The sequence below is a fragment of the Melanerpes formicivorus genome, unplaced genomic scaffold (assembly GCF_026170545.1).
Source record: "Melanerpes formicivorus ecotype bairdi unplaced genomic scaffold, bMelFor1.0.p_v2 SCAF_7, whole genome shotgun sequence".
NCBI classification, from domain to species: domain Eukaryota; kingdom Metazoa; phylum Chordata; class Aves; order Piciformes; family Picidae; genus Melanerpes; species Melanerpes formicivorus.
The window spans coordinates 5,608,263-5,623,576 of NW_027142359.1; the positions used below are offsets into that span (position 1 = coordinate 5,608,263).

Genomic DNA, 15,314 nt, shown 5'->3' on the forward strand with positions numbered 1-15,314 from the left:
GTATATAAAGTCTTCACTCTTAAAGGGACACAGTCAAGGTTGTTGAGCCTAAACTTTGGCAAATCTTTGGTTGTTTTACGTTTTAAGACTTAAGCCTTTTTATTCCTTTTTTTTCCCCTTTTAAACATCCTCATTGCAGAGCTGAACACCAGTATGTGGCCAGCTTCAGAGCCCTGAACGAGTGTAGTGAGGCATGTGTGCTGGTAGCAAGGATCATGTAACAGCTAGAGACTGGCTGGAAAACAACACAGAAATGGTCAATATTTTCTGTCACACCAATATGAAGAAAGTCTTGAAAATAAAAGTGTTTGATGCACAGCAATGTGTAACTTATCCTTTACAGAACTAACCTTTAAGGCTATAACAAAACCAGACCATGTTATGCCCCTTACAGGGTAAAAAACAAGGCAGCAGAATTATTCCAGATGCATGTAGATACCAGAGCAGATTTAAAGACTCAATTTCAATGCAGCTGTCTGTTTGAGTCTTACTTACTTAAGAGACAAACACTTCACCAGGAGTCTTTGGCCAAAGTGTTCTTTGGGTACTTCAGGGACACAAAGTCGTTCTATAGGCTCCTCCTGAAATTAGAGACACAACACTTGTACAAACCATTAATAGCATTATGAAGCAAATACATGCCTTTTCTTCCAAGACTCTAGCACCAATTTAATCTGAGGTTTACCAGCATGTGGCATTCAGCAGCAGCTATAAATATGCTAAATTAAATCCCTTTCATGTTTCTACATTATAGGGGATTGCATAACCATAAAGGAAAACCAATCTTCAGAAGTAATGTCTATGGCAAGACAATATGCTAAAAAATATGCAACCCACTAAATAGCTAAAGTCCTCATGGATATTAAAAACAGGTGATCTTAAGACAGGGAATTGATTGAAACTTGAGGAGGGAAGATTTAGAATGGGTATTAGAAAGAAATTCTTTACGGTGAGGGTGGCAAAACACCGAAACAGGTTGCCCAGGGAAGTTGGGGATGTTCCTCCGCTGGAGGTGTTCAGGGCCAGACTGGATGAGGCCTTGAGCAACCTGGTCTAGTGGAATGTGTCCCTCCCACGGTGAGTGGGGATGGAACTAGAGGACCTTTAAGGCGCCTTCCAACCCAAAACATTCTGTGAGTCTATCAAACCTGTGGCAGACAGACAGTTTTCACACTCTCTATACCCTTCACTTTTTACATCTCACCACAGGTATATAAAAATACCTCATCTGGTGCTGGATGTAGTGCAAAAAGCTCCTTGTGCCTACTGGACTTCCTCTGATCTTCATTGTGGTGGTCAATCTCTTCATTTGGGGTTCGGTCCAGTAAGTTTGGGAGAAGGGCATCTGGAAGGGAGTTCTTCAGATCAAAAATGCTGCAGGCCCAGCTGCCCCGGGGAGTATCATCAATCGACATTGAACGTCGTTTGAGGTCATCCTGAGATTCAACAAATTAAAAGCAGCTTACAATGGGAAAGGGACTGCACTTTTAAATGCAACTATAAATTAGCTTTTATGCAGCAGGGTTTTAAAGGCACATTACTTGTTCATCCTGGTAACTGTTGCCATCTGGAGCTTCGTCAGACTCGAAGATCTGTTTGGGGAGCCCCTTTTGCCTCTCCTTCTGTTTGTCTAAGGTGTTGGGATTAAATCCAGTTCCCAGCTTGTGGTATCTGAAAGCAAAGTATTTCAAATGCATTCTTAGCATGCTTTTTGACCCCACACCCAGAAGCAGAATCCCAGAACAAACCCAGTATTATCAGTCTGGGTCCTCTCAAGGCATAAGCTGCTCTCTGCAAACAATATTTCCAGTCACCCTCCAGTGTAGCTGGGTAATAATCCAACAACCAGCATTACAATGTGACTCTGTTCAACTGTAAAGCAACCATGGGTGATGTCAAAAGAAGTATTATCAGTGGCCAATTAAGGTCATCATAAAATGTGTGATTCTATTCTACTCTATTCTATTCTATTCTATTCTATTCTATTCTATTCTATTCTATTCTAAATTCTATTCTATTCTATTCTAAATTCTATTCTATTCTACTCTACTCCATTCCATTCCATTCCGATGCCAAGCTTAGAACAGGCCCAGAGCATGAGGAGAGGCCAGAGCATGAGGAGAGGCCAGTGATTCTGCTGGAGCAAGAACTGACTTGGAGCAGGCAACGTTAGTAGCTTGGAAACCAAAACTTGAGGTAACATTGCATGAAGTTCAAGAGTCCTGAGCACCTCTAGAAAACATAGGACTTTCCAAGTCCAACTAAAATGAGCATCTTCCTATACCATCTTTACAAGCAGAATCAAGTCCTTCAGGGCTCACCAGGGTGTAAGAGTGCTTGCTAGTAAACAGTCTGTTTGCTGTAGCTGACAAGATCAGATCTCTTTGACTAACAAATGTTTGGATACCAACTGGCACTGTGTCTATATTTACACACACATATGGCCAGAGCCTCAACATGTGCTCCAAGTCAGCTCCTGAAGCAGTGCTGGGGTCACAGCCAGAAGTAATTGTTCTTATCCTGCCCTGTTGCTGAAGTCACCACAGAAGGATGCACTGACATGATGTTTCATGGAAGTGCTGGCAGAGATGAATGAAAGAGAGAAGGAAAAGGAAGAAAGCATTTTCCCTCCTAGAGCTGCACAGTGATGGGATGCACTTCATCTCCCCTTAATCAAATCAGCAGCAGTTTGGTACAGGCTCCAAAGGAGGTGAAGGCCCAAGCTATAGCTGGGCCAAGAACTCCTCTAGGAAATCTACAAAGGAGCAGAGTGACCCAGTTAGCACTGATGCACATGAGCTTGGAACACCCATCATGCAATTAATGAATGAATAGTGGGTGGTTCCTCCAAGAGTCATTTATCAAGGAACAAAGAAAGTTGTAGGTACAAGGAGTCTCAAGCACACCTTTCCCATTGTAGGCAATGTGACTAAGAACCAACCACTTTGTCCCATGAATGAGACAGCCTAAGCAAGCCTCCTTTAAGATCTCCTTGCTCAGCAGTGTGGCTGCATGGGGGTGATCTTCTCTTCAGCTGGGACTCCTCTCATGGCTACTCCTCAAAGCAACAAGACCTTTCACCAGCAACAAAGCAATGGATGAGCCCAGTTTGAATTTCCCCTGGATGGCAATTGGACTGCACAGCAGGTGACTCCCTTGAGCAGGGACACCTCTCAAGGGGTGGGATTCTTCACCTGAGACTAAGAGATCCTTCCTCACCCAAGGCAGTGAGACCCCTCATTCACATCAGATCCTTGGTAAGTGATGGATACAATACTGACTTAATACTAATGAAGTCTATGTGTCAAAATCCTTTAGACATAAACCACCAACCAAATCAGGGACTAAGACTAGATCCAGCTACACCTAAGGTCCACCAGGAGCATGGAAAACAAAGGGGTCCATTCTGAACCTCATGACTCAATAGGAGGTTCCCAGTACACTGCCATGAAGTTATTCAACTCAAAATTGCTATGGATATTTATGGAAGTGCCTCTCCTTCTCTGGAGCGGCATGACAGATTTTGACTGCAGTTCAGCAGTCGCTCATCACACCTTCAACCCACTCAAGTAACTCTGATGACTTTAGCTTCAGGTCTTCCCTGACACAGAGTGCAAGTCACAGCTGATATGCATGGGACAGAAAGCTCTGTTGCCTCCAACTAAACCCCCTCAGTGCAAGAATCACAGTCAGGTATTGCAGGTACAGGGAAAAGACCCTGGGAAACCAAGAGGTGTGCTGGCTAGATGGCTCACATTGTCCAAGTCTGCTATGCCCACAAAGGCTGGGAGTTAATAAAGCATCTCTCTCTCTCACATGTCTTTCTGCATGTTGTTTGGTTGTTTTGTTTGGTTTTGGTATGAGATTACGAAACACATTTTTATTAGGTCATCTTAGCACTGCAAAGCATATCCTCATCATCCCCTGAAAGAGGTTCTCAGGACAACATTAAATCAGTGAATTGTAGCAGCTGCCACAAGGGCAGAGCTGTAGCTGTAGTCAAGTCGTTTGTAGGTGATGCACATCACATGGATCACTTGCTCCCTGATAGTAGCTCTTGAAGTCATCAGACTTTCAATCATGCTAGAGAGTGTAGGTTCCAAGTAAAGCTACTCAGGAAGCTTCCTACTAATTTGCATAAATTAATCAATGCATGCACTGTCTCTGAACTTTTAACTTCTTAGGTAAATGCTGAGATAGTCCAAATATTAACAATTATTTATTTGAATTACCGATTTTCTCAAAGTCTCTTTGGGAACCAATAAAAGCTGCAGAAGGCACTTTATCTATTAGTGGCTATAAGGGCAGATTAAACCTTATGTTGTTACAAAATTAATGCAACTGCTCTCTAAAAGGAGCTAAAAACATATGGAACAAAGAAAGAAACAAAAGCTGACAGTCATTTTACTTGCTCACATTCCTTATTTTCTCTACCACTCTAAAGGAGCAACTGTTGACTGCAATGGCCTAGATTTCCAAAGATGCCCCAAAGGGTTTTAAGATCTAATTTTCAAATCACAAAGCATCACTTCAGCTAAGCACAAAGCATCAGTTCAGATGAGCCAGGCAACTAAAAGCCATGGCACATGGAATCAATGGCCAGAACAATAATTTTTGAGCTTCCTCATACCAGCTAGCAACCTACAAACATTTAAATAGGAAACCAAGCTGCCAAATACCACAGAGGAACTCACTTTCTGTTGACAATTGCCCAGTCTTCTGTGTAACTTCTTACGCAGTCCCTCACGTGAGGATCCATCTCACTGTTAAGAGAATAAAAGAAAAACCACCTCCAGAATCACAGATATGGTAATGACTTCTAAATATACTAACTTTCACTTATTAGGCTTCTGTTCAGCCTGCCAGGCATTGACAGCCAAAAATTCCAAGCTTCAGCCTTGCAGATCCTCAAATACAGAACCCTTGAGCAAGGTGCCAGAGAATCACAGAATGGTGGGGGTTGGAAGGGACCTCTGGAAGTCATCCAGTCCAACCCCCCTGCCAAAGCAGGATCACCTAGGGCAGGCCACACAGGAACACATCCAGGTGGGTTTTAAAAGTCTCTAGAGAAGGAGATTCCACAGCCTCTCTGGGCAGCCTGCTCCAGCACCCTCACACCAAAGAAGGTGATGGAGGTTCAGATGGAACCTCCTGATTTCCAGTTTATGCCCATTGCCCTTTGTGTTATCACAGGGCACCACTGAAAAGAGACTGGCACCTTCTTCTTGACATCCACCCTTCAGATATTTGTAAACATTAACAAGATCCCCTCATAGGCTGCCCTTCTCCAGGTTAAACAGCCCCACGTCTCTCAGCCTTTCCTCATCACAGAGATGCTCCAGGCCCCTCAGCATCTTTGTGGCACTCCATTGGACTCTGTCCAGTAGTTCCCTGTCTCTCTTGAAGTGGGGAGCCCAGAACTGGACTCAATGCTCCAGATGTGGTCTCACTAGGGCAGAGTAGAGGGGGAGGAGAACTTCCCTCCACCTGTTGGACACACTCTTCTTAATATACCCCAGGAAAGCACTGGCCTTCTTGGCCGCAGGGGCACATTGCTCTCCCATATATATCTTCTTGTCTACCAGGACTGTTTAGGTCCTTCTTCATGAAGCTGCTTTCCAGCAGGTCAACTCCTAGCCTGTACTGCTGCAGGGAGTTATCCCTCCCTAGGTGCAGAGCTCTACACTTGCCCTTTTTGAACCTCATTAGGTTTCCCTCTGCCCAGTGTCACCTCCCCAACCCCCTACCTCTCCTCAGGCACAGCGGACACAAGCGTTCGACACTCTCGGGGGGTGTACACAACCTCGATGTCATCAGGAGGGAACTCAAGCAAGTCTCTCAGGGGTCCGGACTCCACCGTAATCGGGTGTGTGATAAGGTAGTCCTCCAACTCCACTGGGTCCACTGCTTCGGTGAGCGGCACCTAGGCAAAGACAAGCGATGGAAGGGTCTTAATGGCTTAGGTTGGGAAGCACCTTAGAGATCGTCCACTCCAACCTCCCTGCCATGGACAGGGACGCTTCTCAACTAGGTTTGGCTGCTCAAGGCTTCATCCAACCTGGCCTTGAATGCTCCCAGGGAGGACAATCTCCCTGCGACACCTATTCCAGAGCCTCACCATTCTCCTACTGAAGAACCTCTTCCTAAGATTCAGTCTAAACCTGATCTCCCTCAGCTTCAAGCCATTCCCCATTGCTCTGTTGCTAGACACCCTCATGAAAAGTACCTCTGCAGCCTTCCTGTACGATTCCTTCAAGTATTGGAAGGCAGCTACAAGATGCCCCCAGTGTCTTCTCTCCTCTAGGCTGAACAATCCCAGCTCCCTCAGCCTGCTCTCATGACAGAGGTACTCCAGCCCTTGGATCATCTTTGTGGCCCTCCTCTGGACTTGCTCCAACAGCTCTGTGTCCATTTTTGTGATGGGGATACCAGAAATGGATACAGCATTTGAGGAACTTGATCTCACATCAGGTGGTAACTAACCCTAGTGATGTTAACCTTAGCTAATATGTACCACAAAGCTGGTTTTCATGTCTTTTATCTGGTATTTGTCTGGATTATTTCTTTCAAGCATATCATAATTTTTTAAGAATACAATTTTTTTAGAAGTATGTGTATGTTAAGAAATTTTTCAGTTTGCATCAAAAGAAAACTCTGCACTTTATTTCCCATGTGTATGACTTCAGATTTGTTATTACCATGCTCTAACACCCTTATGAAAAGTCCCTCTCCAGCCTTCCTGTAGGATCCCAATGTGTGCTTACAAAGCATCTTTACCAGGCACAAAGCCTGCACCTGGAGCACAAGGAACAACTGATCAAACACACGTGCAAGGAAACAGAAGATTTCACTGGCAGTACTGATCTCAGCACACCACACAAAGTGAGCTCTTTTTTTAGATACAGGGGGGAAAAAAGAAACAATTGCATCAACTGGATACATAACCACATTGCATAACTCTGTATTTTTGCATATGTACATTATATAAAGACATCTATACGTTCTGAGAGGAACACTTTATGCTATGAGGCTGTACATAAACACAGACATTAAGAAAGTGAAACACCAAAACCAAGTTTGGAGAAACCTGCTGTCTCTACAGCAACTGACAGATTCCCTAGAAATCCCTGACACATCCCAGTGAGGCTGAGCAGTTTTACTAAGTCACAAAAACACACCAAAATGAAGCCATTTTTCTCTACTGCTTCCTCTTTCCTGTTGTCCAGATAATTTCTGTGGAACAGGGAACTATCCTGTAGCTTGCCTTCTGCTGGAAAAGAACACTTTGTCATAATGTTAGAAGGGACCTTTAGAGATCCTCTAGTCCAACCCTCCTGCTAAAGCAGGGTCACCCACAGCAGGCTGCACAATGTTCAGGTGGGTTTGCAATCTTTCCAGAGAAGGAGACTCCACAGCCTCTCTGGGCAGCCTGCTCCAGGGCTCCAGCACCCTCACAGTAAAGAAGTTTCTCTTCATATTGAGATGGAACCCACTGTGTTCCAGCTTATACCTATTGTTTCCTGTCCTGTCACTGGGCACCATCAAAAGGAGACTGGAACCTTCATCTTGACACCCACCCCTCAGATATTTGCAAACATTGGTAAGATCCCCTCTCAGCCTTCTCCAGACCAAATAGCCCCAGGTCTCTCAGTCTGTCTTCACAGGACAGCCATCCTCACGGGTCTCCATTGGACTCTTGCTGGTAGATCCCTTAGTCCTTAAGGTTTGAATGTGCTTCAACAAAATTTTGCTGCACCAATCTCAAATTCCAGTTTTTCAAACTTCCCTTGCCAAAATGTGCAATAAATCAACTTTTTACACAAGGAAAAAGACTTAGCTAAGGCTATTGAAAGAATTTCTCCTTCCACACCAGCTTCAATGAATACAATAATTTTCTTAAAATCAAAAGGCAGAAAAATGGTGTGAGTCCAGTGAGGTCAGGTGAGTTGGAGCAGATGACTTTATGCCAGGTAACAATCTAGTCAACAAAACAAACATGGTGTCTAGAAACTCATAATTTCTGCAATTTAGGTAAAAGACACAAATTAAGTTCTGTGTAAGGACATTCACCACCTTATCATCAGCAGGACTCGATGATCTGAGAGGTCTTTTCCAACCAAAACACTTCAATGAATCTATCATCACCTATTTATCTCTGACCTCACAACCTTTTCCCCTTGTAATCTTGAACTCTGGAAATGAAATATGTGATTTGGAGAGCTTTTGAAAACACAAACCAGATACTTTTGAGTGTTTTCCTTCACTGCACAGCTCACAGAGACCATAACCTGTCATTGCTCTTTCCCACGTTGCAGTTAATGTGTCATCACCTCACACTATCTGCTCCTTACATACAGACAGACCAGCTCCAGTTGGCATGAGATAACTGACAAAACGTGCAGCACTCAAGTGTGATGGTTTGTTATTGAGGAAATGCTAAAAGTGCATGGGTTTGGTTGTTGTTTGTTTTTTCCAAGCACGCTGATACATAATACTAGTGCTGCTGCTTTGTCTGCATGTCATCCTTGTCACTGGGGTTCCACCCAGTACCAAGGAGCAAGAACCTAGAAAGGCAGTCTCCTTGCAAATCAAAAATATTAAAATCAGGAGGCAAAACCCATAAAAGGCAGTGGACAGCAGCAGAGGTGCTGGGAAAAGACCCTCTCTCAGGTCCTCTCATTGCTCCATCCACACGGCAATGCAGCTCTGTGCTGGACAATGAAAGCACCTTCACTGGAAGAAGGTCAGAGGGTTATGGTAACCTCAGAGAGTGTCTTAAAGCTGCTTAACTGACCCTATTTTTAAGCCCTAACATTTTAAGACTTATTTTTACACCTCCTGATGACCTCCCTTCCACACTGGCAGCTCCAAAGCTGAGGCACATTCTGGTGCACTTGCTCAGCTGCACAAACCCATTTACCTGTGCATCTTCTCAGGCTAACAGAGAGGAACCTTTCCCTCATTTCCTCACATATTTCTAATCCACTCATCCTGATAATCAGAAGAACATTACCATTGGATGAGGAAAACACTCTGTATCGTTGCAGAGCTGAGAGGAATGTGCAGGACTGAGCAGACACAGGGCAGAGACTGATGCTGCCCCTGGCATTTCACATCTCAAATTTCATTCCCACAAGAGTGGCATCATGTCTTGGACAAAAGATGAAGGAAGTGGCTATGGTAGTTAAAAAACACCTAAACTGGAAAGGTTGGCAGTACTTAGGGGGCTACCCAACACCAGGTCTCAGGTCTGTACCCTAAGGGCTTCCAAACCCTTTTTACATCTCAGGATTGGGTCTGAGGCCACGCTTCACAATCTTCCAGGTTGTCTCTTTGGTTAACTATTGTACCATGAAGATGTAAACAAACATAAAAGTCAAACCCAGAAGCCTGTATTAGACTCACCATCTGCGCAGCCAGAAATACTGTCTAGCACCTGAGTAAACAGGCCCAACATAAATTCATGGTTATGAAGAGGAACTACTTCGTGTCAGACTATTGGCACATAAAAGGCAAGCACATTATTTTCAGCTTTAGGTATCTGTGTGAGAAGAAGTGATGAAAGAGGAGGAGAAAATAAGGATGATCACACACACCAAAAGGAAAATGAACCCAAAAGGTGTTCCAGTATCTTAATGAACCATGAGAGCTTGTCTCACAGAATGGTTTAGGTTGGAAGAGACCTTAAAGATCATCTAGTTCCAACTCTCCACTACACCAAGTTGCTCGAGATCCTGGACATCTCCAGGCAGGAGTTATCCACAACCTCCCTGGGCAACCTGTTCCAGTGTCTCACCACTCATGATGGTGGTCTCAATCTCACTGTTCTCACTGCTGATGGTTTAACCTTTCCTCCACCCTGCTTTATATGCCTGCATGCCTCTGAAGTTGTGGATGAGACCAAGAACAGACACAGCATCCACAGTGGCACTCCTGTGTTATCTGGCCAAAGCATCAGTCACCTGAAATCATCATACAAACCCATCAGATCAGATACATACAGAGGACTAGGCAAGGAGAAGGGGGATGCTGGGTACGTGTAAGAGGGGCATAACCTACTCCCTGCCAACAAAACCACCAAACACAACATGCTGATAAAGTACAGAAGAAATCAAACAAGACTCTCTCTTTGCCACACTTAGCCAAAGTACTCTGCTTGCAAATAACAACTCTGCATATATCCTTAACCTGGTGGGTGAGGACTCGCACCTTGAGTCCTGGCTTAGGTTTTGGAGCCCTTACTAAAGGAGACATATTGAGGTGCTTGAAGCAGGTCCAGTGAGGAACAGCAAGGCTGGTGGAGGGTGTGGAGAAGAGGTCTTGTGGGCAGCAGCTGCGGGAACAGGGCTTGTTTGCTCTGGAGAAGAAGAGGCTGAGGGGAGACCTTACACTCTACAACTTTCTGAACGAAGGCTGGAGCCAGGTGGGGGTTGGTCTCTTCTCCCTAGTGACAAGGGATGGAAGGAGAAGCAACAGCCTGCAATTGTAGCAGGGGGAGGTTTGGGTTGCATCTTAGAAGAAACTTGTTGACTGAAAGGATTCACAAAGACAGCAACAGGCTCCCCAAGGAGGTGGCTGAATCCCCGTCCTGGAAGGTGTTTAAAAGACACAGAGATGTGGTGCTGAGGGACATGACTTAGCACCAGACTTGGTGGAGTTAGAGAATGGTTGGGCTCTATGATCTTAAAGGTCTTTTCCAACCAAAATTATTACGATTCTATGACAGACACACACTTTCAGCTTAACTAAGACACCAGCCTGATTGATTTGGCTTATCTAAACTATTTAATGCACACATTCCATAGGTGCATCTGTGCTGTTGCAGCTATAGCTCTCAGGAGTTGCATTATGAAACCCTATTTCAAAGGTTTACAACTCTCCTGCAGCAGGGACAGTGAAGCTTTCTCCTTTAAGGCTCTGTTATTCTTCACTGTTATATCCCCTTAAAAGCCTGAAAATAAAATTCTGTTTCCTATCGACTTTGTCCTTCTCCAGACAGCAAACATTGTATTTTGCTGCAGTTTTAGTGCACTGCTAGCTGAAACGTGTCTCCATCCTATTTATGTCCTTCTTTTGAGCACCCACCTATATCACCATCATCAGCTACAGAAGGAGTCCATGCTCAAATCTGGTGACAGGGGCAGGATGTGGCATGGCTCCAGGAAGGGTAACACAAACCCCCATCCATTCTAGCCAAGCATCTCACCTAAGATCTACAGCAGCAAAGGGCTAACCCAGAGAGAAGGCGACACTTGGGGCACCACAATGCAAAGCTCATGACTTATTCCACCCCATTAAGGAAGCAAAATATAACATGCAAAGGGCAGATCTGTGTTAAACCTACTTTGTTGTGGCATTCCTGAGAACACACAACCATAACCAGCTCCCTTGTGCAGAGAGAGGACCCCTCAGATAAGCAGAGCTTCCCACCAGTACCTAAAGACTAAAGGTTTGTTCTCCTGGGCACTGCAGAGAAGCTCAGTAAAGGATCACAGTAGCAACTATGGCAGAAACATGGACAATTATTTCCTCCATCTCACAGATACTGAGGCACAGAAGTCCTGTGTAGATCAGTGCTGTGTGCCCTGACATCCACAGGCATTCAGATTTTCGCTTGAAGGACTCTAATCTACCCTGTCCCTACACAAAGAGCTGGCCAGAGGGGGCCCTGTTCCACAAGTTTGCTGCCTAGCTCACACACGTCATACTGAGCATCAGGACATGCTCTGAGAAGCACACTCAGATGCCAACTATGATTCTGTGATTCTCTTCCAGCTAGCATGTCAGCACAACCATGAAAAGCACCATGTCCCTCACATTTCCTTCTCCCTCCCTCAACTCTGACCTCCTAAAATGCTTATTCTCACAGGGACCCACCACAGCATTTTAAATGGTTGTGATGTGATGGCTTGGCAGGACGCATCTGCCTGGACAAAGATCTGAACCTAGCTTGTTCATGGCCCAATAACCCAAGTCCCATTTTCTTTTTATTCAAAACAAGATGCATAATTCCCAAGGGCTAATACTAAGCCCCTGGGAGGATCACAGTACAATTTGGGGCCCTGTAAAGCTGACAATGGCAAAGACTGGAAGGTTACAGGCTGAAAAAGTTGGGGCTGTTCAACCTGAAAATAGAAGGCTCCACAGAGATGCTAGAGCAGCCTTCAAGTATTAGAGAGAGGAGAGGAGAGCTGGGGAGGGACTTTTGACAAAGTCAAGGAGTGACAGGACAAGGGGTAATGGCTTCAAACTGGAAGAAGCTGAATTCAGATTGGACATTAAGAGGAAATTCTTCCCCATGAGGGTGGTGAGGCACTGGAACAAGTTGTCCAGAGAAGCTGTGGAGGCTCCAAGTCTCGAAGTGTTCAAGGCCAGGCTGGATGGGGCCTGGAACAGCATGGTCTAGTAGGAGGTATCCCTGCTCATGGCAGGGGGACGGGAACTAGATGATCTTTAAGGTCCCTTTCAACCCAAACTATTCCATGGGACCTTGAAAAATTAACCTTGCAGAGCTCCTCAGCACAGGGAGGATCCTGACTACTATTTTTACTTGGCAGCTAGACACTTCTTCAAAATCAGGGTGCTATTTCTTGCCAATTTCAAAAGTAGGACAAAGTTCCCTCTTAACTTCAATACCTCCTTAAATATTAAACAACTTATAATGTGCTAAAACCATGACAGATTGCACCAAAGCTTCAAATTCTAAATTAATACCAACTTCCCACCCACTGCCTCCCTGGGCAAAATCTTGGAAGGACAGAAGAAGCAGATTAACATTTCAAAGCTGAGCCCCAGCTTTCTCTCAGCTATCACTAGGTCTCCAGGGCAAACAGTCACTTCCCTCGTTGAGCATTCAGGAATGCAGATGGCCTGTTCTTGCTATGGTAAAATCCTGTCACCCTTAAAGGGACACTGGGATCTCAGGGAACTGCAACAGGAGTCAAACCTGATGGACTGTAGGAAGGACTCAGTGTAAATCTGAGAATGCAGAAAATGTAACACATTAAAAATAAACCACAATTTGCAGGCGAGTTAAAGAAGGTAAAAGAATTATATTTGTTAAACAGAGGCAACAGATCTATTTTTAAGTGTGAACTACAGACTCTAGTCACTCTAAGAGAAAAGAAGGCTCTGGGAAACCTTAGAGTTATATTTCAGTATCTGAAGGGGACCTATACAAAGGCTGGGAAGGGCCTGTTTAGAATGGCTTGTGGTGATAGGATGAGGGGCAATGGTTTGAAACTGGAGCAGGGCAGATTAAGGTTGGACATGAGGAAGAAATTCTTTACAACAAGAGTGGTAACATACTGGAACAAGCTGCTCAGGGATGTGGTTTAGGCCAAGGCCCTGGAGACATTCAAGATCAGATGTGATGTGGCCCTGGGCAGCCTGATCTAGCTGGAGCAGCCTGATCAGCTGCAGCCTGACTGCAAGGAGGCTGGACAAGAAGACCTTTGAGGGTCCCTTCCAACGCAATGCCATCTGTTAATCAGTGTAAGAGGTTTTGAAATATGAGCAGTGCAATATTAATCACTGACAATGCTCAACTAATTGAAAACTGTTTTGCTTGCATTTCCTTTCACCTAAACACTCCAAAAATGGCCATCACTGGATCCAAATTCCAAGGATCACATAATTTCCCTACTGCCATTACTGCCTTCATTAAACCCATACCCCTAATTTCACAAGCCTGATGATTGGTGAGCACAGACAACTCCTGCATGTGATTTTTTTGGCTGCATTTATAATACATGGAAATGTTCAAATGAACCAAGAAGATTCCTGAGCAATCTCTGCTTCTCATCAACCACAGACAGCTACCAACTCTCAGCAAGCTGACACCTCCCTAGCCATAAAGCGCAGTCATTACCTGCACATAGATGCGTACTGCCTCTGGAATGCAGTTCCGTACCTCCTGCTCTAGCTCCTGCTGCCTCTTTTGCATGGTGTTTAGAAAGACCTAATTACTAGAGAGAAGAGTTGATAAAAGTCCTTGTCGAATTGTAAACGTGCCTCAAAAATCTCTGTAAGCATTCTCAAGACAAAAATTGGTTCAGACATAGTCTGAAACTCCCATTTTTAAGACCTGAGACTACTTAGTATTAAGTTCATAGATTCATAGAATCATGGAATAGTTTGGGTTGGAAGGCACCTTAAAGATCATCTAGTTTCCAACTTCCCTGCCATGGGCAGGGATACCTCCCACTAGAGCAGGTTGCTCAAGGCCTCATCCAATCTGGCCTTAAACACTTCCAGGGCACTCACAACCTCCCTGAGCAACCTGTTCCAGTGTCTCACCACCCTCACTGTAAAGAATTTCTTCCTCATCTCCAGTCTAAATCTACCCTCCTCAAGCTTCAATCTATTCCCTCTCATCCTATTGCTACAAGTCCCTTAAAGACAAGCCAAGTGTGTGTCAAATTCAAATAATATCACAATGCTTAAAACCAAAAATGCCTTTAATGGAAGGAAATACCTGTAAATATACCCACCTAAAGAGGGGTCCTATGTAAAACAAGCAACAGCCAGCTGCAAAACCAGTGAGATATCTTATGTACAAATATTGCTAGGTTATTTGCTATTATAAGTGGTTGCTAATGTAAGAAGACATTTGGGTACAGAAATATTAATATTCATCAGAGATTAATTAGCTATCTGGGAATACTAAAGCAATTTCTTACCAAATCCAGAAAGACATGAGTTATGCCTCCAAGGATGGATAAGAAGAAAGACTAAGAATCATGGCATTTCACCAACACAGTATTTCAAGAACACAAAGACTCTGAGAAAATGCAAGAATTGAGACTGATCTGAAAGAGACACCATCTTATAACCTGCACCAACACTGAGAGAAAGAAAACATCAAAGCTCCATTATTAAAGAAATGACAAAGCCAAACAGTTCAGCCAGAGAGTGCAGAAAAATCACCAGTGGAGATGGATCTCTCCAGACCCTTGGAGGTGACATAGGCAACCCATGGTGGCTCTGAGCTGTACAAGCTGAATCATGGTAACCACCAACACATGCACGCTCTTCTGAGTGTAAAATACTTGGCACAGTCATGTCTCAGTTATCAGTGGACAATTTATCTAGGGTATGGATTAACCACCAGACACACAAAGATACCAGAGCTGCCTATGCCATTAGCTCAGGAACAGCACCAGAGGAGAGCTGAATTGGTTTATGTACGTGCCCAGGTGAAGAGATGGCTGAGTCTGCCACATCCATGGGGAGAAAAGCTTCACCCAACAAGCCACTCAAGTCTGAGAGCTTCAGGCACAGACAGTCCCACTGTGTCTGCTCTGTGCACCTGA

The 15,314-nt window shown here is 44.5% G+C and overlaps 1 protein-coding gene across 15 annotated transcripts in view; it reads right to left on the bottom strand.

Moving 5' to 3' along the window:
- The window catches only part of DOCK7 (dedicator of cytokinesis 7), a 123,515-nt gene that overhangs the window by 90,390 nt on the left and 17,811 nt on the right, over positions 1 to 15,314 (bottom strand). For all 15 annotated transcript variants that reach the window (XM_068140772.1, XM_068140770.1, XM_068140766.1 and 12 more), the window contains exons 3-7: positions 5,748 to 5,923; positions 4,695 to 4,763; positions 1,542 to 1,671; positions 1,224 to 1,436; positions 496 to 581 (exon numbers count right to left, since the gene is read on the bottom strand). In XM_068140772.1, coding sequence (XP_067996873.1) covers positions 496 to 581; positions 1,224 to 1,436; positions 1,542 to 1,671; positions 4,695 to 4,763; positions 5,748 to 5,923 — 674 coding nt within the window. The remainder of the gene's footprint in view (positions 1 to 495; positions 582 to 1,223; positions 1,437 to 1,541; positions 1,672 to 4,694; positions 4,764 to 5,747; positions 5,924 to 15,314) is intronic.